The following is a 27,439-nucleotide window of genomic DNA, read 5'->3' as shown; positions in this document are numbered from 1 at the left end:
AATAGAGCTAAGGGACAGGCCCCAGGTCTAGAGTGTAAGCCCCAGTACTGGCACAAAAAATAAGACAAAAACCTGATGATAAGGTAAGGGAAAGCCTTGGCGATGGGACATGGCCCAATCGTACATTTCCAAAATGTAATTTCCCCTGGCAAATATATAACAGGCTCACAATCTTTGGATACAAATTGTGATTATTCAAACATTTTGTTTGCTTGTTTTGAGACAGTGTATAGCTGTGTAGCCCAAGATGACCTTGAACTTGTGATCCTCCTGTCTCAGCTGAGATTATAGGCATGGGACAGCACAGTGGAAACATTTCTAAGAGGAAACTCAAGGTTTTTTTTACCCTCTTAAGTTTCCGTCTCTTTTTGGTCTTCTCCAGGCTTCTGGATTTTTCACGTGCAGCCCGGGTTGAGCAGGCTTTGGGAGGAGATTTCTGAGCAGCTGGACATCAGCTGTCCTTTTGCTGGACCTTGTAAACTATAAATGGTTTTCATGTAAATGTAGAGATAGGGAAATGTAAGCAGAGGCCAGATTAGCTGTCCTAAATCATTGAGGCTTCTGAATACAGGGACCGTCCTGTAGCATCAGCCCTGACCAGGTCTTTCAATGATGATATTAACTAGGTCACAGAAACGGATAGTTTAATGACTGGTGTAGAGAAGAGACTGGCTGTTGGTTGGACTGAATTTATCTCAATTTTATGTTTGTTTGTTTGCACTACTGGAGATAGCACGCAGATTCTCATGATTAAGTAAGTGCTTTGTCACTTGAGTCTCGTGTCCAGCCCTTCTGCTTTGTTTTTTCGGGTAGGGTCTGGAGCTAAGTTTGCCTGGGCTCTCTCCAACCATGATCTTCCTGTCTCTGACTCCGGTGCAGGCTGGGATTGCAGGCCTGCACCACCACATCTAGCCCCTACCTTAAAATATACCATAATACATAAACTGTAGATTACGATATGACATGTTGTATGCTAGGTGGTTTTGATCTAGAACTTAGAAATGGTGTCAGGCGCCCTAATCCTAATTAATAAGTAGCAGTTAGGGAGAAGGGGAATCTGCAAAACGTGAATCTACAAAAGAGGATTCTTTGGGGCCTCTACTCATCGGGGGGAAGGGGGGGAATGTTAGGTAATAGGTAAGCATAAATGGGCCAAAAACAAAAAAACCACACCAAAACCTCAGGAAATGTACATGCCTCAGGTACGTGCATATTGTGCCTGGTGGCTAAAACAGCTACACAGACGTTACATGTATTGTCCTGTCCCGTCAGAGAAAAGAAGGCAAGGCCTAGTAAGGCCCATTGTCCAGGCTGGAACTCAGGTTGGTTGGAGTGACCAAAAGTTACCTTTGGGCTATCAGTATGCCTTCTATTTTTTTCTGTCTGGCACCAAGATTTGCACTCAGGGCCTCAAGCTGGCGCTCTACCATGCCTCTAGCCTGGCCTTTTGCTGTACTTTTTAAAGATGGTGTCTTTGGTCTTTTCTGTCCAGGCTGGCTTTGGCTCCTGACCACCTGGGGCTCAGCCTCCTGAATAGTCAGGATTACTATAGGTGTGATTCCCCCAGTGTCTGGCCTACCATGTCATTTTATTTTATTTTATTTTTTTATTTTATTTTATTTTTTTTTTTTTGCCAGTCCTGGGCCTTGGACTCAGGGCCTGAGCACTGTCCCTGGCTTCTTCTCGCTCAAGGCTAGCACTCTGCCGCTTGAGCCACAGCACCGCGGTTCTGTATATGTTCTGGCGGTTCTGGCGGTTTTCTGTATATGTGGTGCTGGGGAATCGAACCTAGGGCCTCGTGTATCCGAGGCAGGCACTCTTGCCACTAGGCCATATCCCCAGCCCTCCATTTCATTTTATTTTATTTTATTTTTTTTTTTTGCCCGTCCTGGGCCTTGAACTCAGGGCCTGAGCACTGTCCCTAGCTTTGTTTTACTCAGGGCTAGCACTCTACCACTTGAGCCACAGCGCCACTTCTCTGGCCTTTTCTACATATGTGGTGCTGAGGAATCGAACCCGGGGCTTCATGTATACGGGGCGAACATTCTTGCCACTAGGCCACATCCCCAGCCCATCTGGTTCTCTTTCTTATTTTTCTCCTCTGCATGTGTGAAGAGAAGAAGGGCAAGGAGGGGGAAATGATATTCAGAGTGGTTCTGGCGGGGCCTCCGGGACAGGGACCCATGTTCTCCCCCAGAGCACAACTGAATAGAAGCAGTAGCCACAGGGATAGCCTTGTATGTGCATCTCCCTCCTATTCTTGAGAAGAGGGGTGTGTGTGTGTGTGTGTGTGTGTGTGTGTGTGTGTGCGCGCGTGCGCACCGATACTGGATCTTGAACTCAAAGCCTGGGTGTTATCCCTTAACACTTTCACTCAAGGTGCTCTACCATTTGATGCACAGCTCCACTCCTGGCTTTTTGGGTGGTTAACTGGAAAGAAGAGTCTCACACACTTTCCTGCCCGGGCTACTGACCTGCGCTCCTCAGCTATCAGCCTTCTGAGTAGCTAGGGTGACAGTCGTGAGCTCCCAGCACCCAGCTCCCGTGAAGTCCTGCACGGGGCAAGGGTGTCTTCCAAGGTCAGGGAGGCTTGGGGGTTGGGAATTCATCTCACAAGGCAGTTCTGGTCCCGCTCCTTCCCCATCAAGAGAATTTACCTAGTCGGAGCACTTAACCTTTACAGTACAGTAACCCGCACAGTTACAGTTAGGATCTGAAGAAGAACTTGGTCCACTGGCTATGCAGATGAGGGACTCTTTGAATTTCACAACTTGTGTACCTTGAGGTGGGCATTGGATGCTTCTTGCTTACCTTTCCTTAACTCTGCAGGGCAGTCAAGCAGCCGTCTCACTGTTCAGTCTTTGTAATTATCACTGTTGCCATAGCAATCACAGTTACCAGCCGCAGGAGCCCCCAAAGCCTCGTCCTCCTCCATCCGCCCCTCACACCAAACACCGATCTGAGCAGTCCTGCTGCTGTGGGACCTCACAGATTTCTGAGCACCGCCTTTTGTTCCCTATTCCAGAGCAGATGTGGGGATTCCCCAGCCAGATTCCATACCGGGGAGCTCTATTGCCCAGTCAGTCCTGGAATTGCTGGCATCCTGGTAGGAAACAGTGGTTAGAGAGACTTGTGACTAAACCGCTATGGGTAGGATTCGAGGAGCAAATTCATTTGCTAGGATGGCCACAACCAAGCCCCACAGGTGGTTTAAACAGCAGGAATTTATTCTCTCACAGTCCTGGAGACTGGAACTCTGCGATCAGGTATCTGCAGGGTTGGTTCAAGGTGCTACGGCTCCTTCCTAGCTTCCAGCTGCTCTTTAAATTGTGGCAGACTCCATATGGTCTTCTTGCTGTCCGTCTGCTCAAAATCCCCACCCCCCTCACTTTAAAAATCAGGACCCCACCTCTACTGGTGTAAGACTCACCTTTACTAACATCATCGTAACCAGTCATATCTGCAGGAACTCCTTTTCAAATAAAGTCACATTCTGAGGAACTGGAGGGTTAGAACTTCAACATATGGACTTACTTTTTTTTACTAAGGCTTGAACTCGGGGCGTCATGCTCTCACTTGGCTTTGTCCACTCAAGACCAGCGCTCTACTACCTTAGCAACAGCTCCATTTCAGGCTCTTGCTGGCTAATTGGACATACTAGTCTCATGGACTTTCCTGTCCCGCCTGGCTTCAAAGCTGATCTCAGCCTCCTGAGTAGTTAGGATTATGGGTGCTTGCCCACATATGAATCTTGAGGAACACAATTCAACTAATAAGTCACTAACAAAGGGTTTTGGTTTCCCAGCAGTGAAGGACAGGAGGAAGTTGTGAGCACCTGAGTTTATTCTCCAGTCGTTCTTTTGGGTCTTTCTCCTACTTCTCCTTGCTCCGTGCCTGGAAGGTAGATCTCTGCAAAGGGCATACTCCCAACTCCCTTGCCTTCTATCCATTTCCGTGTCACTTGGGTAAGGGGAGGCAGGACAGGAGCCTCCAGGTTAGGAAGACATACTATGATGAGTTACCCCACACTACCCTTCTTGACTCTCACAATGACTTCATAAACCCCTTTTCTCCTGGCTGCTCTCATAGTTAACATATGGCAGGCCAGAGCTTAAATGTTCAAGATATGGATGCGTGTTATGTAGATAGTATTAGAAGCTTTTGAACACTAATAATAACTGATGTTCATGGAGTGCTTAAGGTATGCCTTACTCTGTGTTCTGTTGCTGTAACAGAATACCATAGACTTAGAAAATTATTTGCTTATTTTTGGCGCATGGTTCTATAGGTTGGAACATCCAAAAGCAGAATGGAGACATCCAATGAGGGGGTCTCCAGGGGTGTCTGCTCTGGTTAAAAGGAAATGAGAGCAAGAGAGGGCCAGGCTTGGTTTTGCAATAAATCTCTGTGATAGCTAACTCATTCCTATGATGTCATGAAGCCTCACCTCACACTTTTGCATTGGAAATTAATTCTGCAAAACACGAGCTTTGGGAGGCCCATTCACATTGTAGCACTGTGTATTCCAAGTGTTTAAATGTATAATGCCCTGGATAGCTTCAGAGAGAGGTAACTAGGGTTATCCCAAGTCTAGTTGGGTAAACTGAGGTTCCTGTTTAGCTCAAGGTCAAGTTCATGTAGCCAACTAGCAGACATTGTGGGATTCCATTTAAACCACAGTGTTATAAGGTGGCTGCCTTAGCAGATATCCCTTACCCTACTCAAACCCATATTTATGTTATAAGACAAAGGCTAGCCTAAGCTGTTCTGCAGGGCTTTCTCAGTCCCTTTCCTGGGAAGTGACTCTTAATTCTGCACACTGTCACTAGGACCTGTACGCACGTCCAGTGTGACCCTTCTGCATCTGTTTGCCTACTTGTGAGCTCTTTAGGGTGGGTCCATCTCCCCATCATCTCTGCAAAGCCTGGCAGTACTTTGCTTCTGAAAGGACTATGTTCGTGCTGTGTCTGCCTGCTATGCCCCGGTATACCCAATGTCCTTGATCACAGCGGACTTCCTTCTTGAGTTCATCAGGCATTTGTTGACGGTGGCCAGTCCGGGACCATCAGCTCCCCTGTGTCTGGTTTCTCACCCCCTCTCCCCCACAGATTCTGGTCTTCCGTCACAGTTATCCTGTGCCGGATTATTTACTTCTACTGTTCAGTTCTGTTCTAGTTAGCAGTTACAGTTTGTCCCTGTGTCCAGCCCCGAGGGATGTCTAGATGTACCTTCTCTGGTTAGGGTATTGGATTTAACTGCCTGCGGAGAATGCTTGCCCCCCCCCCCCCCACACCCCCAGGCTGTTCCAGGACAGCTACTACTTATCCATTCCTACACCATCTTGAGGAAGTATATTAACTTCCAAGTCCTATCTCCAGATGCCTGTGGCTTTTCATTACTTACCACCTCCCCACACTTTTTTTTTCTAGCTTTTTTTGTCTTTTCTTCTTTGGCACTGGGGATCCAACCCAGGACATTGCGCTTGCTAGGCAAGCACTTTGCCACTGAGCTACATCCCAGCCGGAGTCTTATTTCTGAGGAGACCTCCAAGAATGGCCTGAGGGACCTACAGTGTTCAGTGTGGCCATTTGTCTCAAGTTTCCACCAAATCTCTGCTTCCACAGCTTAGTTGGATCCCTGCGGAAGCAACAGAAGTGTGCTGTAAAAGATGAGGAGCCCCGTAGTCCAAGGTTCATGTCTGTAATCCTAGCTACTGAGATGGCTGAGATCTGAGAATCACAGTTCCAAGCAAGCCCAAGCAGAAAAGTCCCTGAAACTCTTACCTTCAATTAACCATCAAAAAGCTGGGAAGAGAGCTGTGGCTCAAGTGGTAGAAGGCCAGCCTTGGTGGGGCTGGGAATATGGCCTCGTGGTAGAGTGCTCGACTCCTATACATGAAGCCCTGGGTTCGATTCCTCAGCACCACATATATAGAAAAAGCCAGAAGTTGCGCTGTGGCTCAAGTGGTAGAGTGCCAGCCTTGAGCAAAAAGAAGCCAGGGACAGTGCTCAGGCCTTGAGTCCAAGCCCCAGTCCCAAAAAACCCCACACGTTTGTAGGAATGTCTATGTAGGTAGTCTCCTAGGATCTCCGTCCATCGTATACTCGTACTGAAATATCGCATCGCTCATAAAATTATGTCAATTAGAAAATTTTGAAAAGCGTTGCGTTAGAAATCAGACATAACTTTAATTTTTTTGGGGGTTATGTGTATAATTTTTGCTGTTATTTATAAATCCAAACCCACTTGCATTGTCTTCCCCCCGAGGTAAACGCTCAGGGATGGGCAACTTGCACGCGTCTTCTCCCCTAGGTGCCCCCCCCACTCCATCGCTTGGATCGGAGGAGGAGCTCGGCGACAATCCCGCCCCCTCCTACCCGCCCTCCCCGGAGCGCCCTTCCACGGGGGCGGGGGTGCGTGGCAGGGGGGGGGCGGGTGGAGAGGACCTGGCAGCCCGCTCGGACTTCCTCCTCCCTCCACTCCGGAACTGAGCGCTCCAGCCGCTGGGGCGCGGAAACCCGGGAGGCGCCTCGGGGGAGCTGGCCGGGCCGGAGCGGCCCGGGGCGGGGCCCGAGGGGGGCGTGGCTCCCGCTGGGGGGCGGGGCCGCGCGCTGCGAGCGCGGGCGGGGGGGCGGGGCCGTGCGCGGGGGGCGGGGCCGTGCGCGAGGCCCGGGGTAGGGCCGCCCGGGAGCGAGGGGCGGGAGGCGGGGCCGCCCGGGGAGCGAGGGGGCCCTCGGGGCGGGGCGTCAGGGCCCGGGGGCGGGGCCTCCCGGGGAGAGGGGGACGAGCGGCGGCCGCCGCGCTCCCCGCACACTGCGAGCGCCGGGCGCGGAGCGGACTGCGGTTCCCGCGCGCAGCCGTGGCCGCCGTCCCCCTGTGGCCGGGCGGGCGGGCGGGCGGGCGGTCTCGGGGCCCGGTGCGGCCGGCGGCCGGGGCGATGTGAACCGTGGCCCGCGGGCGGGCGCGGGCGCGGCCGGGTCGCCGCGATGTGGCTCAAGCCCGAGGAGGTGCTGCTGAAGAACGCGCTGAAGCTCTGGGTGACCCAGAAGAGCAGCTGCTACTTCATCCTGCAGCGGCGCCGCGGCCACGGCGAAGGCGGGGGGCGCCTCACCGGTAAGGGGCGCGCCGGGGCGGGCGGGCGGGGGCGCGCGCGCGCGGGGCCTCGCCGCCCGCCGGGCCCGCGGCGCAGGTGGAGATCGCCCACCGGGAGCGGCCGGGCCACCGGGGCCCGGCGGGCAGCCTGGGGCTTGTTTTCCTTTCTCCTGCATTTGCCTGGCCGGCTCCCGTCCAGGGTGCGCGGGAGGGGGCACCTGGCCCGGTGAGCTCCCGGGGGCCAGGCCCGGCCAGGGAACGGAAGGGGGAAGGCCGGCCGCTCGGAGCGTGGCCCAGGGCGGCGGGGATCGGGAGTCGTCGTCCCCCGGGCCATGGGGGGGTGCGCCCGGCCCAGGCCCCGGCTGGACCCTCCGGACACCCGCTGCGGTGCCAGGTGGTGTCGCCGCCAGGGACCTCAGCCGTGCCCAGGCGATCCACGACGCTCCAGCTGGTGGGCTTATTTCCCTGAGGGGGAAACTGAGGCAGTACAGCCCCCCCCCCCTACATCCCCACACAAAACAAAACTGAGCTTGTCGGGTTCTTTCCCTCCTTTCAATGCCTTCTTGAAGAAAGGGAAAGCAACAACAGTACTTGTGAAGTTAATTTAAAAAAAAAAATCAAGGCAGATTTTCCTAAAAGTTAGGGTCCGCAGGTTTTTTTTTTTAAAAAAAATATTAATTAAGGCCAGTTTACCTTTTTAGCTAGACCACCTGTTTACACAAATTAATGGTGGAAAATTCCCTTGTGTCCGTCTGGGGTGTGTGCATGAGAGGGAAAGTCCACGTTCCTGGCGCGTCCCTCCTGTGGATACCGAGTGGGGCTGGAGGAGCCAGAGGACTGCGATTAGGTCTCCAGGTTCATTGCGGATGACTTCTTTACCCTTAGGGCAGTCCGAGAAGCGGGGTCTGGTAGAGAAACCAGTCCCTATGTGGTGACCAGGTGGAATCCAGTGCAAGGGAGTAGCTGCTGTGCTCCAGCTTCGGAGGAAGTGGGTGGCTGGATCTGTGAGAGGAAGGGGACTTCTAGCGGCCACTGGGGTGACAGGTGGACTTTTGAGGGTGGACTTGGTGTAGGAGGCCATGGGAACTTCCCGGGCCTCTGAGCAGGACGGTGATGCCTGCCCTGTGCCTGACTCTAGGGAGATGGAGCTCCTTAACCTACCGTGTGGAACAGAGGGTTTTAGGGTGTATCTTTACATTAAGTAAGCTATCTAGTCTATAAGACCTTCTTTAGCAGAGGCTGAGCCACTGGGCTTCGAGACTTGAGAAGTGGGAAGCATGAGCTCAGTTCGCTCTGCAAAATGCTTCCGTTCGTCACTTAGTTTGCCGCACATGGGTATTTGTGTGGGATGTTCTGGGTGCCGCATTAGAAAGAACCAGAAGGGCAGGTGAGTGAGAATCGGATGAACCTTCCAGCAGGGCCCAGTGGGGCCTGCTTAAGCTTCAGCTCCCTTCCTGTGAGTTTCTGACTCAGGTGTGCAGAATCTATCTGTGATGAACCAAATGTGGGTGGCGTTCCACAAACAAGCAGGTCTCGTGTAATGCCTGGGGCTTTGGTCTTGTTTTGGTTTGAATTTATTGTGAATATGCAGAATTTTCTCTGTCTCTCCTCTCTCCCGCCTAGGTGATATCCCTTAGTTTTTTCACTAAAAGCTGCAGGCACACTACTCCTTGAACCTGGCATTTTGCTGGTTTATTGGAGATAAGAGTAGCAGGGACTTGCCTGCCTAAGCTAGCTTCAAACTGAAGTTCTCAGATCTTGGTCTCCTAAGTAGCTGGATTACATGCTCTCTTCTTTTTTAGATTGGGTCTCACTAAGTAACCCTCCCACTCTCACGCTCCTGCCTTACCCACCCAAGTTCTGGGATTGCAGGACTTCACCTCCACACCTGGCTTATAAGTTTTCTAAAGGCTCGAAGGGGGAAAGCCCATACAAAGGATACTTTATCTCTTCGAGACCCACAACCTCTTGTTGATTGTGCAAAGGTGACATCTAGCTGCACTTGACCTTTGAGCACTTAGCTGGCTTGGCTCTGCCAGTTGAGCAACCTGGACTTGGCCGTACGGCTGTGGAGGAGGAATTCACTTAGGAATATCCTAAGTCCGGACGAGATGGGACACTGCACACAGTTCTGTCTTGGTGACTTTTGAAAAAATGCACAAATCTAACTTGGCAGATTTTTAGCATTTAAAGCTTGGATTGCTTGAACGGGCTGGACATCCGTGGCCGATACCTGTACCACCAGCTACTCGGGAGGCTGCTCCTCCGCCCACTCTCATCTCTTTCCTGGAACTCTTGCGCAAAGGCTGGGCACGGACTGCTCAGGTGGCTTGCCCCGAGCGCTTCCTGAGATCTCTCTTGTATTGGCTGGAAAGTGACATTCTGTCTCAGAGCAGTTCTGGCGGCTGCCACCCCTTTGTCAGGTTGGAGCAGTCGGCTCAGGATCTTGAGAAGTTTCCGCAGCTCTGATGATGAAACTTCTCTACTCTGGGAAGGAAGTAAAGTGATACAGTGCCCTCTTGGGTACAGTCTCCATCCAGCCCCTGGGAATCTTTCTCAGGAAAGTTCTGTCAACTGTGGGGGAACTGAGTGGGAGAAGACAGCATATGGCGGGCACTGGACAGAAAGGATACCCCCCCCCCCCATTTAAAGCCAGTGAATCAATGTAACTCTGAAGACCAATCATCAATGCTCATGTGGACCCCTCTAAAGGATGTTGCTTTTCAGTGTTGCACTATGCACAATCCTGTATAATTTTGCAATTCATTCTCAAAGAGGCTGGCTGTGAGAATGTTACTCCTGCCTGGAATCCTAGCTACTCAGGAGGCTGAGATCTAAGGATTGAGGTTTGAAGTCAGCAGGACAGTCTGTGAAACTCTTTTCTCCAATTAACCACCAAAAAGCTGGAAGTAGAGCTGTGGCTCAAGTGGTGGAGTGCCAGCCTTGAGCAAAAGTGCTGAGAGACTCAGGCCCTGAGTACTGCCACACAAAACAACACCCCAAACGAACAAAACATGACGTACACGGAGAACTTACTTGTGTTTGACACTCAATAGATTTGAAAAGAGAAGAGCAAAGTAACATTAAAAAAAAAAAAACTTACCATGAGCGCATCTGCAAGTGAATGGGTAAATGAGTTTGCATTGTAGTAGAGGACATAAGAGATAGGCATTTATCAATGAGAAAGCGTAGTATTTCCTCAGTATTCAAGACCATGCCACTAATGGGCATGTCTGAAGGCGTGCAAATCAATATACAAGTAAGACATATGTGTTTATTAAAGCTCTCTTCCCAACATCCAAATGATGGAATCAGCTGAGGAACCAAAGAACAGATGAAGAATATATATATATATATATATGTGTATACGTACATATACACATATGTATATGTGTATGCATATATTCATATCTGGAATACATCACAGCTAAAACAAAACATCCTGTCATTTGCAGGAAAATGGATGCAAGGACATTATACTGATCCGGACAAGACAAGCTCAAAAGATATCATTTTCATTCATGTGGAAGATAGACATACATATTCATGAATATACATATGTACATATATAGCTGTGTACATATTTATGCACACACTCATAGAACATGAGAACATCTGTGAGGCTGCTTACGAGGAGAAGGGTTAGGGGAAAGGGAATAGGATGAATAATTTTGAGACACACTGTAAGTATATATGAAAACGGTGTAATGGTTATCAGTGAAAGCTGTTGATGGGTTGAAGAGGGGGGAAGAGAAACAGGCTCTCGAGGGGGGAGGTGCTAAGAAAGGTGAAAGAGGATGAAGCTGGTGGAAATAGTTTGTGGGCATGTGTCAAAAGGGAACACTGAAACCTGTTGAAACTGTCTTGAGAAAAAGGCACAAAGTAGAAAATGGTGGCTGAAGTGGATGGGAATAGGTAGTATCCATTCGTGGAAATGTCACGGTGAAATCCCCTCTTGTAGAGCTAATGAATGCTAATGAGAACCAAAGGCAGTGTAGTATTTCCTAAGGGTAATGAAAAAGATTCGATATTTCAAAGCAAGTTTGGGCTAAGGATTGCCCAATGGTTAACGGCCAGGCATTTTTGCAAGATGTGGGTAGAGGCCTTCAATGACCACAGAGAGAACTTCACCTTGGTGTTTCTTCACCCATCTAGTGTGTGCTTGCACCTCCAGTCTAATAGCGAAGCCTCCATTGCCTTTGGAACAGGGATGGAAAATTGAGGGATTGGGTGTGGTGTCATCAGGCTCACTCAGAGTGACTCTGTCTGAAGATGGAACCTGGTGACACCTAATTTGGTGTTGCCTCTTTTGGCTGGTGTGTTGGGTGTTGGCTAGAGTCTGGCTCAGGTTGTTGAATTTGTTGATAGGTTTTGTTTCCATCATCCAGGCAAGTCTAGCTCTACCACGCAGCTTGCTGCATTCGGTAAATGTTCCAGATGTTGGCCCCAGAATCTTACATGCTGTGGTCTTCCTAAAGCACAACAGAAAAGAAACCACGAAGAAGCAGGATAGGGCTGGGAATGTGGCTTTGTGGTAAAGTGCTTGCCTTGCATACATGAAGCCCTGGGTTCGATTCCTCAGCACCACATATATAGAGAAGGCCAGAAGTGGCGCTGTGGCGCAAAAAGAAGCCAGGGACAGTGCTCAGGCTCTGAGTTCAAGCCCCAGGACTGGCAAAAAAAAAAAAAAAGCAGGCTAGTTTGATTGGAGGTACATCAGTGAAGAATTACACTTTGATAAATAACTAATAACACTTCAAGAACTGATAAGCCTTTTAGTTAGTGAAAGCTTGGACCGTTCCAAGAATTTTGTTTAATGAGAGTCCTCCTAGGGCCCTACGTTTGTAATCAGACAATCAAAGGAGGCAATTTGCGTCACTCCAGGATATTGTGTGTGTGTGTGTGTGTGTGTGTGTGTGTGTGTGTGTTGTGTATGTGTGTATACCAAGGCTCAAACTCAGGGTTTGGGGCTCATACATAGCTTTCTTGCACATGGCTGGTGTTTTACCATGTGAGCCGTGCCTCCGATTTGGCTTTTTGCTGGCTAATTGGAGATGGGGTCTGTTGGTCTTTTTTTGCCCAAGTTGGCTTTGAGCCATGAGCCTCTGTGTGTCCGCCTCCTGAGTAGCAAGGGTTCCAGGTGTAAGGCATAGATGGGCGCCTGTTTCAGAACTCCTGATGAGCTCAAGGTGGAGTGAGGGACGGGTGGCCCTGTCAGACTCCCGGCAACTGGAAGCCCTGCGCGTGATGGAGGGCTTGGTGCCTTTCCAAGCCTTCGTTTCCTAACGACGATGGCGGTAAGGATGTTGCAGTCTTGCTCCTCCCCCCCCCCCCCCCCCCCGAACCATTGGTGAAAGGAGGATTTATGCAAAGTGAAAGTAGTACATCTGATGATGTTCCCTGCACAGACTGTCCCCCGGGCTTTGCTTTTTAAACTGTCCTCGAGTGCTAAAAAGTAGCTGTGAGCATCCTCTGATGACTCCTCGGGGTCGCGTGAGCCGCCCTGGAAGGAGTCCCGCATGGCTTCCCCTGCTTCCCCTTCTTAAGCACAGGCAGATGGCATGTGCCGGGCCCCGTGCTCCCCCGGCCTTTCGGCAGCTGTCCTGGCCGTGCCCTCCGCCCCGTCCCGTGCCCAGCTGCTCAGCTTCGGTCACCCTGCAGCTCAGCCTGACTTTGACTCTGGGGAGTGGAATCTGCGTTACCCTTAGGGGAGACCACCCTGTCTTTTGTTTTGTCTGAATTGCTGCCCCTACCCCCGTGTCCATTTTCCTCCCGGGAACACGCCTTCCTTTGTCCTCCCTCAGCTCTTGGTGGCTTGATCTGCCTAAAAGGAACCAGTGCATGGGGTACAGGAGGGAGGGAGCCCCAGATCTTTGTCCCTCTTTGCGGTGCCCCGGTGTTGGGATGGCTCTTGTGACTAGACCGCTCTCCTCCTCTGTGGTGGTTCCGAGCAAAGGGCCTTGAGCCTGCTAAGTAGAATCTCATTTTATTCCCACGCAGGCCTGAGCTGTGATCCTTCTGCTTGTGCCTCCCTGTGTGGCTGGAGGTGACAGGCACACGCCCCCGTGCCCAGCCATTGAGATGGAGTCTCGTGGACTTTTATGTCCAGACTGGTCTTGAACCACCATCTTCCATCGGTGCCTCCCAAGTAGCCCGGATTACAGGCTTGAGTGACAGTGCTCAGCCTGGAGCATTCTTTTTTTTTTTTTTTCCAGTCCTGGGCCTTGGACTCAGGACCTGAGCACTGTCCCTGGCTTCGTTTTGCTCAAGGCTAGCACTCTGCCACTTGAGCCACAGCACCACCTCTGGCCATTTTCTGTATATGTGGTGCTGGGGAATCGAACCCAGGGCCTCATGTATATGAGGCAGGCACTCTTGCCACTAGGCCATATCCCCAGCCCGACCTGGAGCATTCTTGACAAACATGTATGGAATGCCTGGCTGCCCAAGGAGAACCAACTGATGGAAAAGTTGTGAGTTGAAAAGCGTTTTGCATCAGCCTGGAAATAGAAACTGTGCAGAGCCCAGGAATAAATAACAGAGCTTTGTTTCTGTGGGGCTGGTGGTGGTGTGCTGGCCTGTACCAGCTGTTAGACCTGCCCACTGGTAACCTTTATGCAAATGATTTCATCACAGCCAGAATAATTCCTAAGGGCACCAGCAGCCAATTATCACAGCTCCACAAATTCCAGTCATTTGTGTTCTTGAACACTTGGGGGTCTATTGTTCCACTGATTTTTTTTTATTTTATTATTTTTCTGTTGCCTGCTTTCTGCTTTGAAAAAAAAAAGAAAAGAAAAATCCACAACAAAATAAACAGCTTCTTTAATAAGAGCTCCTTATGAAGGGTACTGCGTATTGTGGTTCTTTTTTAATATGTAATCTTCCATGTACATAAGCATCTCTCTCTCTCTCCCTCTCTCTCTAATGTAAAGTAGAAATCGTGGAATTAATAAGACTATGTACCCAACACCTTCTACCAAAAATATAGAATATGCCAGGTGCTGGTGGGCTCAGGCCCATAATCCTGGCTACTCAGGAGGTTGAGATCTGAGGATCTCAGTTCAAAACCAGCTTGGACAGAAAATTCCACTAGCCTCTTAGCTCCAGTTAATCAGCAAAAAGCTGGAAGTGGAGCTGTAGCTCAAGTGGTAGAGTGCCAGCACTGAGTGGAAAAGACAAGCTATCGTTCATTCATTTCATTTTTTTTGTTTTGCCAGTCCTGGGGCTTGAACTCAGAGCCTGAGCACTGTCCCTGGCTTCGCTTTGCTCAAGGCTAGCGCTCTGCCATTTGAGCCACAGCGTCATTTCTGGCTTATTTCTATATATGTGTTGCTGAGGAATTGCACCCAGGGCTTCATGTATGCAAGGCAAGCACTCTTGCCACTAGGCCACATTCCCAGTTCATTCATTGCTATGTCTGGTAATCAGTTGAGTGAATAGACTGCTCTCTGGTCTCCTGTTAGTGGGTTTTAGGGTTGCTAGTATACATGATGCTGCTATGAATATTTTTGTATAATAGCAAAAAGAAGTTTCTTAAGAGGAAATGTCTGTGAATGCCCTTGCTGGGGTAAGTCAGTCAACGTGGGCTAGGTTATGCTGCAGTAACAAGCCATCTGCACTCGTGGACTTCTCCTTCAGGCTTCTTTTCATTGGAGGCATTCAGGGTAGGTAAAGGCTCCAATCAATCACTGCTTCCATGGTCCCAGATTGGGAGGAGAGCTTCCACTGAGTTGCTGCAACCTCTTTGACTGGCTACCGAAAGTCACATGGCTATCCTGAACTCAGCTGAGAATGTGCCGTCCTACTGGGTGTCAGGAGAACCTTGGTGAGCAGTCTTTATGCTAGGGTAGATGGGTTCGAATTCTACTCCCTTTTTAATTCTGTTAGCAGGCGGTTGTGTGAGTTTACATTTCTGGTTGCAGTATATTGGAATTCCCGCGGTGGTACGCTTTTGCTCTTGCTGCTAGCTGATTAGAGATGTCGCTTTTTGTCAGCACGGTAGTTATTAAAGTATAAAGTATCTCAGGCTAGGTGCCGGTGACTCACCTTCGTATCCTAGCTACTCATGACGTCATGAGTTCAGGATGATGGTTCAAAGCCAGCCTGGGCAGGAAAGTGAGATCTCAATCTTCGGCTAGCAAAGGGTGGAAAGTGGAGGCATATTTCAAGCGATACAGCTCTAGCCTTCAGCCACAAAGCTAAGGGACAGTACCCAGGCTCCGAGTTCAAGCTCCAGTAGCAGCGTGTGTGCACGTGTGTTCCTGCATGCACACTCGCACACATATACACACACACAGTATCTCCTAACTACTGAGATGGAATTTCTTTCCACTACAAATATGAGTGACAATCCTCTTGTGTGCATAGTAAGCATCTTTCTTTTCCTTCTGGGAATTATTTGTATCTCTTGTGTCATTCTTCTATTGGGTGATCTGTCTTGTTTTATTATCTAGTTTTTTTTAGGAGATGTGTGTATAAAATGCAGCCCCATGGAAAGCTCTGGGCTGGGGTTTCGAGAAGCTTGAGTACCTTGTAGGGTCTGAGGGAATGGGGACAGACGAGGGGCCGCCTGCCAGGCCCCTCCTGAGCTCCTGTTCCTCCACATGGGGGCCGGGTCTCATCTTGAGTTGGGGGGAGGGGTCGACTCACTGTGACCTGCCCCGGGAAGAAGAGCTCTTGTGGTTTGTGTGACTTCACAGGACCGAGAGGGACTGTGGGTGGTGGCGGGGGTGGGGGTGGGGTGGGGGGGAGGCAGTCCTGCCAGTCCCTGTGGGTCCAGGAACTCAGTGCCCTAAAATGCCATACTTGGGCCACCTGAGCCCCAACATAGTGAGGGGCAATCTACCCTTCTGCCCTCCCTCTGGGTTCAGATAGAAGGCGGGGCGGAAGGCTATAGGGAAACTTCTAGAAGACAAGTTGCTAGCCCAGATCACATGCTGTTTGTATGGATGGTAAAAGCTATATACCTGGGAGAGAATGTGGATAGATTATTGAGACATACAAAACTAGGCAAGCCAGAAATTCTCTGGCTGTTAAAAGGAAAATAAAAAATTGTATAGGATAGCCCCCCCCAGTGTGTGTGTGTGTGTGTGTGTGTGTGTGTGTGTGTGTAAGATCCAAGCTGCTTGGAATGTTCAGGATCCAGGGCTTGCCCAGGCAGAAAACGTTATCAAGAGCCCCATCTCAACCAGTAAACCACGTACTGTGGTATATGCCTATACTCCCAGCTGTACAAGAAGGTTAGGGAGGAGGAAAAACAGTCCAAGGCCACACCTGGTCAAAATGTGAGACCTTACCTGCAAAATCACTAAAGTAGAAGAGGGCCAAGATCATCGCACAAGTTCTCACCTGCCTAGCAAGCTTGAGGCTCTGAGTTCAAAACCCCAGAAGTGACCAAAAAGAAAAAAGAAAAAAAAAAGTGAATGTTGTGACCTGTGATCTGTGCCTGTGATCTCAGTGCTCGGGAGTCGGATGTAGGATTGCGAATTGGAGCCTGGAAGCAGACAGAGCTAGACCCCATCTCAAAAGACAACGAGAAAGGCTGGAGCTACGAAGCCCTGGGCTTGATCTGCAGCCCTGTAGCGAACACATAAAGGAGTAGTACTGTGAAGCCTGTTGTTTAGAGCTGTGGAGCTGGAGGAGGGGGAGCCAGCAGGGGAGAGGACTTGTTTTCCAGAAGGAGCCTGCTGGGGTCGTGTGCTTTTATTTGTCAGTTGTGGGGCTTGAACTCAGGGCCTGGCTGCTGCCCCTGAGCTCTTCTGCTCAAGGCTAGCACTCTACCACTTGAGCCACAGTTCCACTTCCAGTTTTTTTTTGGGGGGGGGGTTTCTTTGGTGGCTAATTGGAGATAGGAGTCCAAGGATTTTCCTGTTCGGCTTGGTTTTGAACTTCGATCTTCAGAGCTCAGCCTCCTGAATAGCTAGGATGACAGGCGTGAGCCCCAGCTCCAGGCTCGTGTGCTACTTTGCACGTTCCCGTCACTTCCGTGGAACAGGAACAGTGTCTGAAGGCTAGGAGAGCCTGGCATGGCCCTGGCCAGCGGGGCTGCAGGACGAGGGCACCGGAGCAATGGCCGGTCTTCACCCCTTCCTGCCTGTGCCCGTAGCTCTTGGCCCTGGCCGTGAGCTATATTTAGCCTTGAGAATGTCTAGCATGTATGGGGTGTGTCGTGTCCCATAAATGGACACCTATTTTCAGAAATGCATCTAATCTAGCCAGGTACTTTTATCTGAAATTCAAAGATATCTATTCTGGATTTTTTTTTTCTTTTTGTGCCGGTACTAGGGCTTGAACCTTGCTCTCTTGCCTGGCTTTTTCTACTCAAGGCTGGCATTCCACCACTTGAGCCATGCCTCCACTTCCGGCTTTTTGGTGGTTAGAGATACAAATCTCAAGGACTTTCTGCTCAGCTGGCTTTGAGTTTCAGTCCTTGGAGGAGCCACTAGCGCATGGCTATATTCTGATTTTTTTCCTCCCTCCAGAGGAAATCAATTTACAATGTTACGTTCATGATCTTTGTGTCTTGTACTCAGATATGATTTGGTGACATAACTACCTTCTTTTGGGGGTCTCAGGATTTAGTTTCCACAGCACCAAGCCCTGCGCCCTCAGAAGGGTCCAGTCTAGAGATGGAGGAGGTTGATGGATATAGTGGTTGGCATAAGATGACATTCAAACATGAATAACTGCGTTATAAAGGGTGGCGAGTATGGAGTTTGCAAGAGAGGATACCAGACTGATTTTTCTGATGGGCCTCAGCTAAGCTCTTCTTGCTAGGTGTGCAAGATAGTATTAACTGGTAAAAGTTGAGGAAAGGCTCTTGAGCGGTGGAAATGACATGTGAAAGGCCTGGAGGCTATCAAGAGTCTAGTTGGGACAAGTTAAGCATGAGATTGCTGGAAGTTACTAATCCTTAAAGCAGTGGGGGGGGGGACACCCTAGAGTGTCTGGGGAGCAGGAGGAAGTCCGACTGTGCCGGGCTCTGCGCGCCTCCCATCCACGTGGGGGTCCTGGGCTTCTCTGCCTCTTCCGTGTGGTCCTCTGCCGCCCTCAACGCGTCCCCTGGCCAGTAGGAATTAACTGCGGGAGCGGAGGCCACGAGCAGCCTCGGTAGCGCGTGGTCGCGAGAAGTCCTGCCCCCTCCCCATTCCCAAGGAAGACACGGGCACGTGGACTTCTCGGAGATGCTTCAGAGGGCAATCTGGTTTAATAAAGGGAGGGGATAACAGTTTATACCAGCAGAGATGACGAGGAAAGGGGTGATAGACCAGGAACTGGCGATAGGCCGGTGAGCTTGTCCGTCCAAGAGCACCTAGGACCCCCTCATGGGCTAACGTCACTTCCCATAGTCCCGCCCTCTGGGCAAAGCCCGCGAAAGGGGGGCACGCGTGTTCGCTGGCGAGAAGTTGGGGGGCTGGTCTCAAAGCTACCCCTTCTGGTTCCGGACCCAGAAGGAGCTAGGTGTGGCTCACTTCCACACTGCCCCAGGGCTGGGGGAAGGGCGGCGTCTGGGGAGCGCTCTCCTCGCCCTTCCCCCTTCAAGGCCAAGCTGAATCCCCCACACGAATGTTTTCCGTGGAGTCCTGGTATGCAGGGAGGAGGGCGGGCGCAGCGCACCTTGGAAACGGTTCCTAAGACCCTGGAGGGCAGATCGGGTGCGAGGCGATGTCTCACAGGAACAGGCTGAGAGCTCGGGGGCTGATAGGAAGCAGGTGCTGTTCATTTTCTGGTTGTCACGGGCAGCCCGTGTCTGTTGACTGTCGGCTCCACAGGTGTGGGCTTGGGAAGCGCTGGCGGCCTTGACTGAAGCCAGGTTAGGGGTGGCGGAGCCGTGGGAGGGAGCTGTCAGGTGAGGGGGCCTTGTGAGCCATTTCCCAAGGACTTTGGATGGAGAAGCGGGGTTCCGTTGCTCCGGCTTCGAGGGAGATGATTGGCCCAAAGAGTCTGTCATTGACTCTGTGTGACCGCACACCGAGGACCACGACCTTGGTGTCTGTCCCGGGCTCCGGGCACAAAGCTCTGAAGTTCCTGCGATTTCCTGCGTGGCCAGCGCGTCGGCAACAGCTTCTGCGCTGCTGGCTGCCCTTTGACCCCAGCCTCCGGATGTCTGGGTGGCAGGGGTGTCCTCTGGTGAGGCCGCCTTTGGCAGGCTCTGCGTGGAGCTGCTCACTGGAAAGACAGCCCAGAATTCAAGCTTGGAGCCATCAGCCCCAGCCCATCGTGCCCAGGAAGAAAGAGGCTACGGAGCCAGTCACAGTCTCCATCAGAATCCCGATTGGTTAACACCTGCACGCTGCGGGGGCGGGGGGGGTGGTGGGGACTGGCGGGACAGAAGCTTTTGGGTTCAGAACCCTCCCACATTTCACCTCCCCCCACCCCACCGCCCCAACCCTCCACCCCCTCCTCTCTCCCTGCTTGTCCCCCTTCCCTTTCCACTGTGCTTCCCCTCCCCTCCTTCTCTCTCCCTCCCCCCTGTCTTACTGTCTCCTTCTCTGCCTCCCCCAGCCTGGCGCCCACCCACCTCTCTCCTGACTGCTCCTCTGTGTGGTACACGTGGTGTGCTCCAGAGTTCTGGGCGCTGCTAGGACAAGGCATGGAGCACGAGGGGGCACGGGGCTCCTGCTCTATAGTGGGTTGCTCACACGCATGGGTGGCCCCCTGGCTGGTGGTGGGCCTCGGAAGGTGGTCGGTGGGTGTCCTGCTCTTCTGCAGGGCTCTCCATTGGCGGCCAGGGAGTTGGAGAATTGGTTGGTGTTGGAGGCGCCTACACGTACTTGGTTTGGTTGTGAACAGTAGAAGAGAACGTGGTGGTGGGTGTGGTGTTCCGTGGTGGTTGCTTTTTTGAAATGGGATCCGAGGATACTGGCTTTGCGCTAGGTAGTCGTTGTCTTCCCTGGCAAATGAGAATTATTTGAGAATATATTAGCTGGGCGCTGGGGGCTGATGCCTGTGACCCTAGCGACTCAGGAGGCTGAGATCCACAGTTTGAAACCAGCTCAAGCAGGAAAGCCATTTCAACTCCCTCAATTCACAGATACACACATACACACACTCTCTCTCCCCTAGTCTCTCTCCCTCCCTCTCTGTCTCTCTCTACACACACACACACACACACACACACACACACACACACACACACTAGGTTCGGGGTGCTAGTAGCTCAAGAGATCTGAGGAACACAGTTCAAAGCCAGCCTGGCCAGAAAAGTCCATGAGAATCTTATCTCCAATCAAACAACAAAAAGCCAGAAGTCAAGCTGTGACTCAAGTGGCAGAGCACCCGTTCTGAGTGGAAAAGCCAAGCCAGAGCTTGTTTGAGGCCAGCCTTAGAGCCAGCAGGAGCATGTGGACGCATGCGCCCTCACACAGACAGACGGACAAATCACACAAAGATAATGTAGGCTGGAGGTGTAGCTCAGAGTGGTTTTCTTTCCTTCTTTTTGGCCAGTCCTGGAGCTTGAACTCAGGGCCTGAGCACTGTCCCTGGCTTCTTTTTGCTCACAGCTAGCACTCTACCACTTGAGCCACAGTGCCGTTTCCAGCTTTTTCTTGTTACGTGGTACTGAGGACTCAAACTTGGGGCTTCATGCACGCTAGGCAAGCACTCACTGAGCCACATTCCCAGCCCCGTGTTCACCGTTTCTGAGGCCTTGGCATCAATCCTAGCACTGAGAGGTTAACCCTGGGAATGTTACTTGGCTGGAATTTGGTGTCACACGATGCCCGTGTGCGGGACAGTGTCCCTGTACTGTCATGTTGGGGGTATACATGCTGTAGGAATCCGATCTGGCTTCATGAAGTATTCTGCTCAGACTTAAACCTCAGCTCCCTGAGTAGAGTGTTTTGTGAGAAACAATGTTACGATTCAAGCATACTGTTTCTGGAAGGAAAGTAGCAGCTTCACATCGCCTCCCTGACTGTGCAGGCTGACCAGGAGCTTTGCTTACCCCGAATTGTGTTAGTCTTCTGTCCCTGTGATACAAATGCCTGAGCAAGTCAGCGTCAAGGCGGAAGGATTTGTTTCAGCTCATGGTTTCAGACGTTCCAGCCCGCCATCAGCCAGTGAGGAGGCCTAACATGGTGGGAGCCGAGGAGGGGAGGGAGAGAGAAGGAAGAGGAGGGGGAGGCACTCAGGGAAAGCTGCCTTCCTTCAGGTGGCCTCCCCCCTCTGCTCCCCATGGTTTGCAAAACCACCCCAGTTTGGGACCAAGCCTTCAACAGTGAGTCCGTAGGGGACGTCTTACTTCCCATCCAGACCATGACAAGAGCCACTCCATCTGACAGGCTTTTAAATCTGAGACACATTGTTTGGGATGGAGGCAAATTTGAATACGGAAACTGTGATGGAATTCCTTGTGTGTGCGTGCGTGTGCGTGTGTGTATGTGTGTGTGCGCCAGTATATGCCAGTGTGCACCAGTGCCAGTTCTGGGCTTGAACTCAGGGCTTGGGCACTGTCTCTGAGCTTGTACTTAATCACTTTGAACCGTGATGCCATTCCTGGCTTTTTAGTGGTTGGAGATCGGAGTCTCACAGACTTTCCTGCCTGGGCTGGCTTTGAGCCTCCATCCTCAGATCTCGGCCCCCTGAGTAGCTGGGGTTACAGGTGTGAGCCTCCAGCGCCCCGCTGTGATGGCCTTCTTAAAGTAAGATTTGCCTAGTGAAGAACCTTCTGAACTTCTCCCTTACAAAGCACGGTTTGAACTCAGAACGAGATGGAGACTCAGAAACTCTGATGTTTGACTGGCCTCAAACCACAGTCCCCTGATCTCTACTTTCCAAGTAGCTAGGGTTAGAGGCTGAGCTACTGCTCCTGGCTCAGAAACCCTTTTAGACAGCATCAGCACCACCAGCTCAACCACGGGGGGGATTTAAGGCGTGTGAATAGCTAAAGTGGGCTCTGCTGTTGTGTTATGATTAAAAATGAATGGAAGGGCTGGGAATGTGGCTCAGTGGCAGAGCGCTTGCCTGGCACGCATGAAGCCCTGGGTTCCATTCCCCAGCACCACATATACAGAAAAAGCCAGAAGCGGCATTGTGGCTCAAGTGGCAGAGTGCTGGCCTTGAGCAAAAAGAAGCCAGGGACAGTGCTCAGGCCCCGAGTCCAAGCCCCGGGACTGGCCAAAAAAAAAAAAAAAAAGACCAAAAACTAAGTTAGATTCTATTGACTCATTTGTAGGAAGCCATGTATGTGGACTGGGTACCTAGAGTTGGCCCAACAGACCAAACCAGTGTGGAGTTTAATTGCAGTAAGCAGGCTTTGGTTGCTTGCAGGAGACGTTGGAGCCAATTTAACTAAGATGCAACTCATTAGCTAAGCCTTAGTCATTCCAGTACGTTTGTGTGTGTGTGTGTGTGTGTGTGTGTGTGTGTGTGTGTGTCCAATACCTAGTACTGTGTGCTGACTTACACTCTTTCACCTATGCCCAGGTGTGGTATAGAACGATTATGTGGCAGTTATGGTTTTTAAGTAACCTCCATACAGAGGCCGCACTGTTTTAGCATCCTTATCCCCTCATCTTTGCTGGCATTTATTCTCCTTTTTCTTGGTCATAGCATTCTGACTCAAGATGGAATCCCAGTGATGTTTTGATTTTCATTTCCTTTTTAGCCAAGGATGCAGACCATCTCTTCATGTAGTTATTGCCTCCTTTTGAAAACTGCAGCTCGTTTCTCCATTTGCTAAATCGATTACTCTTTTGGTCTTTTAATTTTTGCAGCTCCCTTCTATATTGTGGATGTTAATACTTTTGTTCTGAAGAATAATTAGCAAAGATTTTCGCTCATTCTGTAGAACTTCTTTGGCTTGGGGAATTTTTTTTCAGTTCTTATTTCTGAGCAATTGGGTTTTATCTGGGAAAAAGTCACTTATGCCCCCGTCTTTGTGGGTTTTCCCTGGGTTTTCCGGTAGTTTCTGGCCTTACACTGAAATCTCTGATCCATTTGGAATTTGTATTTGTACAAGATGAGAGCTGGGGGTCTCGTTTCAGTGTTCTGTGTGTGGAAATCCAGTTTTCTAAGGAAGACAAGGGCGGGACTGTGCAGTAAGCCTCACCTTTGACCTTTCAGTGGCCTCGGGAGGTGCTTGGGCCTGAAATCTGGCTTAGAATAATAATCAGGAAAGGTGAGGGTTCCTTGATCCAAACCATTCTGAGTAATGAGTAATATGGGCAAGGGGTGAAGACCAACCAAGTCTTCAGATAGAATGGCTCTTGAGAAGATGGAAGATGGTTTGTAACAAAGTTCACCTGGGCGTGGTGAAATCTCTCCTGAAAGAAGCATTATCTTTGCATTTTGCTGGGTTCATTGCTTTATTTAACACACTATGGTATTTCTGTATTTCTGTTCTGTTTGGGTTTAATGAGCTAATGGGTTTAATGTAAAAAAACGAGAAGATGAGGTGAATATAATGACGGGATGTTTTATTTATTTTTTTGGCCAGTCCTGGGCCTTGGACTCATGGCCTGAGCACTGTCCCCGGCTTCTTCCCGCTCAAGGCTAGCACTCTGCCACCTGAGCCACAGCGCCCCTTCTGGCTGTTTTCCATATATGTGGTGCTGGGGAATCGAACCCAGAGCCTCATGTGTAGGAGGCAAGCATTCTTGCCACTAGGCCATATTCCCAGCCCTGACAGGATGTTTTAATATGAGACTGCCATGGTTTGGGGCATCTTTTAACTTGAGGTCTTGAGACCCTGGAGTTGTGTTGAATTTAAGAAGTTGATATTTGTGGAGTGTCTCAGCCCCCCCCCCCTTTTTTTTTTTTTTTTTTTTTGGCCAGTCCTGGGCCTTGGACTCAGGGCCTGAGCACTGTCCCTGGCTTCTTTTTGCTCAAGGTGAGCACTGCCACTTGAGCCACAGTGCCCCTTCTGGCCGTTTTCTGTATATGTGGTGCTGGGGAATCGAACCCAGGGCCTCATGTATACGAGGCAAGCACTCTTGCCACTAGGCCATATCCCTTTGAAGTATAAGTTATTAAGACTTGTGCCAGGATCCGAGTGCTTGGGACCAGCGGGAGGTTTCTCAGTTACCTCTGAGGACTGGGAATGGCTCTGGGAGGCAGTGGTGAACGAGCTGCTTCCTTGTTGGCTGTGAGAAAGAATGGAATGGCTCCTAATTGGAAAACACCCAGTAGTGAAATGCCCGGACTGTGTGGCATTTGACATGTGATCGGCAGTCCAGGCATTACACATACAGCCCTGTTCCGAAGCACCCGGTGATCCGGGAGAGGGTGCCCTCACTCCTCGGGCCAGAGGACAGACACACGCACGCACACAGAATGAGTGAGAAAGTGGACACGGTGCAATGGGAGAAAGGTGTGGATATCTTCCTGTTACCTGTGCTAGCACCTGCAAACAGATAGCGGGTTGAACGCAGCTGTTCATGTCAGCCATGGCGTTGCCACTTCAGACCAAATGCGGTGCTGGTCTCAACAGCTTAGTGCTTCCAAATAAGGAAATCCTATGGGTGGCGCATCCTCTCGGTCAGGTTAGAAAAGCTAGATGTACCTCGTAGTTAGTAGACACAGAAAGGGAAGCTAAAATTGGGAGGATTACATTTTTAGGGCTGCTGGGACAGAAGAGGTCAAGAGTTTCATGGTCCAGTTTCATGGAGGGAAAAATGGAAGCATGATTCTATCTTGAAAATTACCAGTGAAAAACAGGGCGGCAGGTGGGACTCAGTCGTGCAATACCAGCATAGCAAAAGGAGAAATAGTACCAGGCATTGGTGGCTCGTGCCTGTAATCCAGTCTAGTTGAAAGCTCTCAATTTGAGGCCAGTCCAAGTTAAAAAGTCCATGAAACTCCCTCTTCAATAGAACCAGCCAAAAAGTAAGGTTGGAGGCATGGTTCAACTGGCTTCAGTACCCCAGGCACACAGAAAATTAGATCCTGTAGGAACCATGGAAGACATAGTTTGGTAACTGAAGCCACAGTTATAACTGCACACTTCAGAATTTTGTTGGTCTGCTCTTAATAGGAAAAAGGGTTTATTTTCTTTTGGTTATTAGGAAAAGTGAGTGTGCTTTTTAATTGAAGAGCTTGGATTTTTTCCCCCTTGTGTATTTGCCTTTGCAGTTTCTGGTCATTATTGTTAGTTAAATCACTGTTGGTTATGGTGACCTGTGATTTTTACATTTTTATTTCCATTATTATATTTCTGTCTACCAATTGAGCTATACCTCTAGCCCAGCTTTTACTGGTTAATTGGAGATAGAGTCTTGAGGATCTTTTTTTTGCCTGAACTGTCTTTGAACTTTGAACTTGCTTTGATTTTGGAGGTCTTGGCCTCCTAAGGAACCAATATATGTGTGAGCCACAGACTCCTGGCTTTGTGATCTTGTTTCGATTAAAGATTTGAACCTTTAGAGCCAGGTGCTGGTGACTTAGGCTTGTAATTCTAGTTACTCAGAAGGTTGAAATCTGAGCTCAAGAACAGCTTGAGGCCCTGAGGGCCAGCCCCATGACCAACCAAAAAAAAAAAAAGATTGAACCTTTAGTCTTTTTTTTAACATAACAGTGTTGTGATATGCAGCTTGAATAATCTCAGGAGATTATTAAGTGCTAACCTATTTAATCAACAGTGCTTACATACATGAGCTGGAAAACCCTGGTTCTTAAACGCTGTCGGGTGGGGACTCTTGGAGAATGAACAGCTGCCTGTTTTTTCTGAGGATTTAAAGTCTCCAGCACTTTGACCATCATGGAGTGAACAAAATGGCACGTGAAGGAAGCGATGATGACAGTTCCCAAGTAGCTCCCATGGTTTGTGGCTGACGAACCAAGCCCTCATCCTGGGAGGATGGTCTGATGAAAACCTCTGATGGTTTCTGCTCCCTGACAGACATTTACACAGGGATTCGTTCATTTGCTACCTCCCTTGGGATAGGAGCATTTTCTAGACCTCGCCTGTGTTCTCTATGAGGGTAGAAGCTGCCCAAGCAGGAAGGCTGCTCTTGGAACGTAGTTAAAAAGGTTACTCAAAAGTGTATTGTAAATTCACGATGGACATCTTAGAGATGTACAAGGAAGTGCATGAACAGGCTCTTGGGTTACCTGGGAGTAGACGTACAGCCGGGTGCCTGTGGCTCATGCCTGTATTCCTAGCTGCCCAGGAGGCCGAGATCTGCAGATTGTGGTCCAGAGTAAGCCTGCATGGGGAAGTCTGTGAGACTCTTATTCCCAGTTAATCACCAAAAAGCTGGAAATGGAGCTGTGGCTCAGGTGGTGGAACACTATTTAGCCTTGAGCCAAACGCTATTGGACAGCATCCAGGCCCTGAGTTCAAGCCCTCATAAGGGGACAAAATATATAGTGCCAGGAATGACTCGTAGATGAGTTGCTCCGAAGGCTCATGACAGCGGGCTTGTGAGAGCTGGCCTTTGGAGACTGCTGGGCTGTGACCCTTCTGCATGCAGATAAACAAGCTAGGACTCAGCAGAGGTTCAGGGACCCGGCTGAGGCAGAGGTATAGTCTTGCTCCGTCGTCGCTCATTTGAGGTTGGCTCTTTCCAGTGGGTAAAGGATCCTTGAAACATGGTTCCACGCTGCTCTCTGTCTCCCTCCCCCTGGCCCTTCTCCCCAGCCTGGCTCCTCCTAAACGTGTTCTCTCTGCATTTGGTCTGGCCTGGCTTCTGGTGAGATGTATGTGCAGTGGTTTCAGTAGCATACATACATACACACACATATATATATACATATATATATATAAATTTAAAAAACAAAACATATAGAACACATAATTTACCCTTTTAAAAAAAGGGTATATGGGGGAGGGGGGTTGAATCTGGCCTTGCACTTGCTAGGCAAGCACTGTACCACTGAGCCATGTCCCAGTCCCTTTCCTTGTTCGTTTGCATTTCAGAGCCTGGGCGGGCCTTGGACAGTGATCCTTCTGCCTTCACCTCCTGATCATTTACTGTCCTGACCATTTAAAGATAGAAGCCCAGTGGCATTCAGTATAATCATGGTGTTGTCCAAACATACCAGCATCTGTGTGCAGAGCTTTTTCTCAAATGGAAACTGTGGACACATTGAGTAAATAACTCTTCTTTCTTTACCCCTCAGTTCCGGGCAAATCCTGTTCTGCTTTCTGTCTTTATGCATTTGGCTCTCTACGTTCTTCATGTAAATGGAATCATACAGTAATTATCTTTGTGTGTCTGCCTTATTCACTTAGCATAATGTCTTCCAAGATTCGCAAGGAATATGATTTGAGACTAAATAATCCATTGTGTACATATATCACCTTCTGTTTTTCCATTCATCCATTAAGAGACCTTGGAGTTTTCTTCCACCTTTAACTCTAGCACTGTTAGGTGGGTGAGTATGGAAATATTCCATTGTGTCT

General features: G+C 50.1%; 1 protein-coding gene across 1 annotated transcript in view; it reads left to right on the top strand.

Annotated features, from left to right (window-relative positions):
* The first annotated feature begins 6,796 nt into the window (after nt 1-6,796).
* Nucleotides 6,797-27,439, top strand: part of Tbc1d8 (TBC1 domain family member 8) — a 96,997-nt gene continuing 76,354 nt past the window's right edge. Inside the window, exon 1 of the mRNA XM_048352406.1 lies at nt 6,797-7,113. Within this exon, the coding sequence (XP_048208363.1) occupies nt 6,987-7,113 (127 nt within the window). The 5' untranslated portion in view covers nt 6,797-6,986. The remainder of the gene's footprint in view (nt 7,114-27,439) is intronic.

The sequence above is a fragment of the Perognathus longimembris genome, chromosome 8 (genome assembly GCF_023159225.1).
Source record: "Perognathus longimembris pacificus isolate PPM17 chromosome 8, ASM2315922v1, whole genome shotgun sequence".
NCBI classification, from domain to species: domain Eukaryota; kingdom Metazoa; phylum Chordata; class Mammalia; order Rodentia; family Heteromyidae; genus Perognathus; species Perognathus longimembris.
This window is presented reverse-complemented; position numbering and strand designations above follow the sequence as displayed.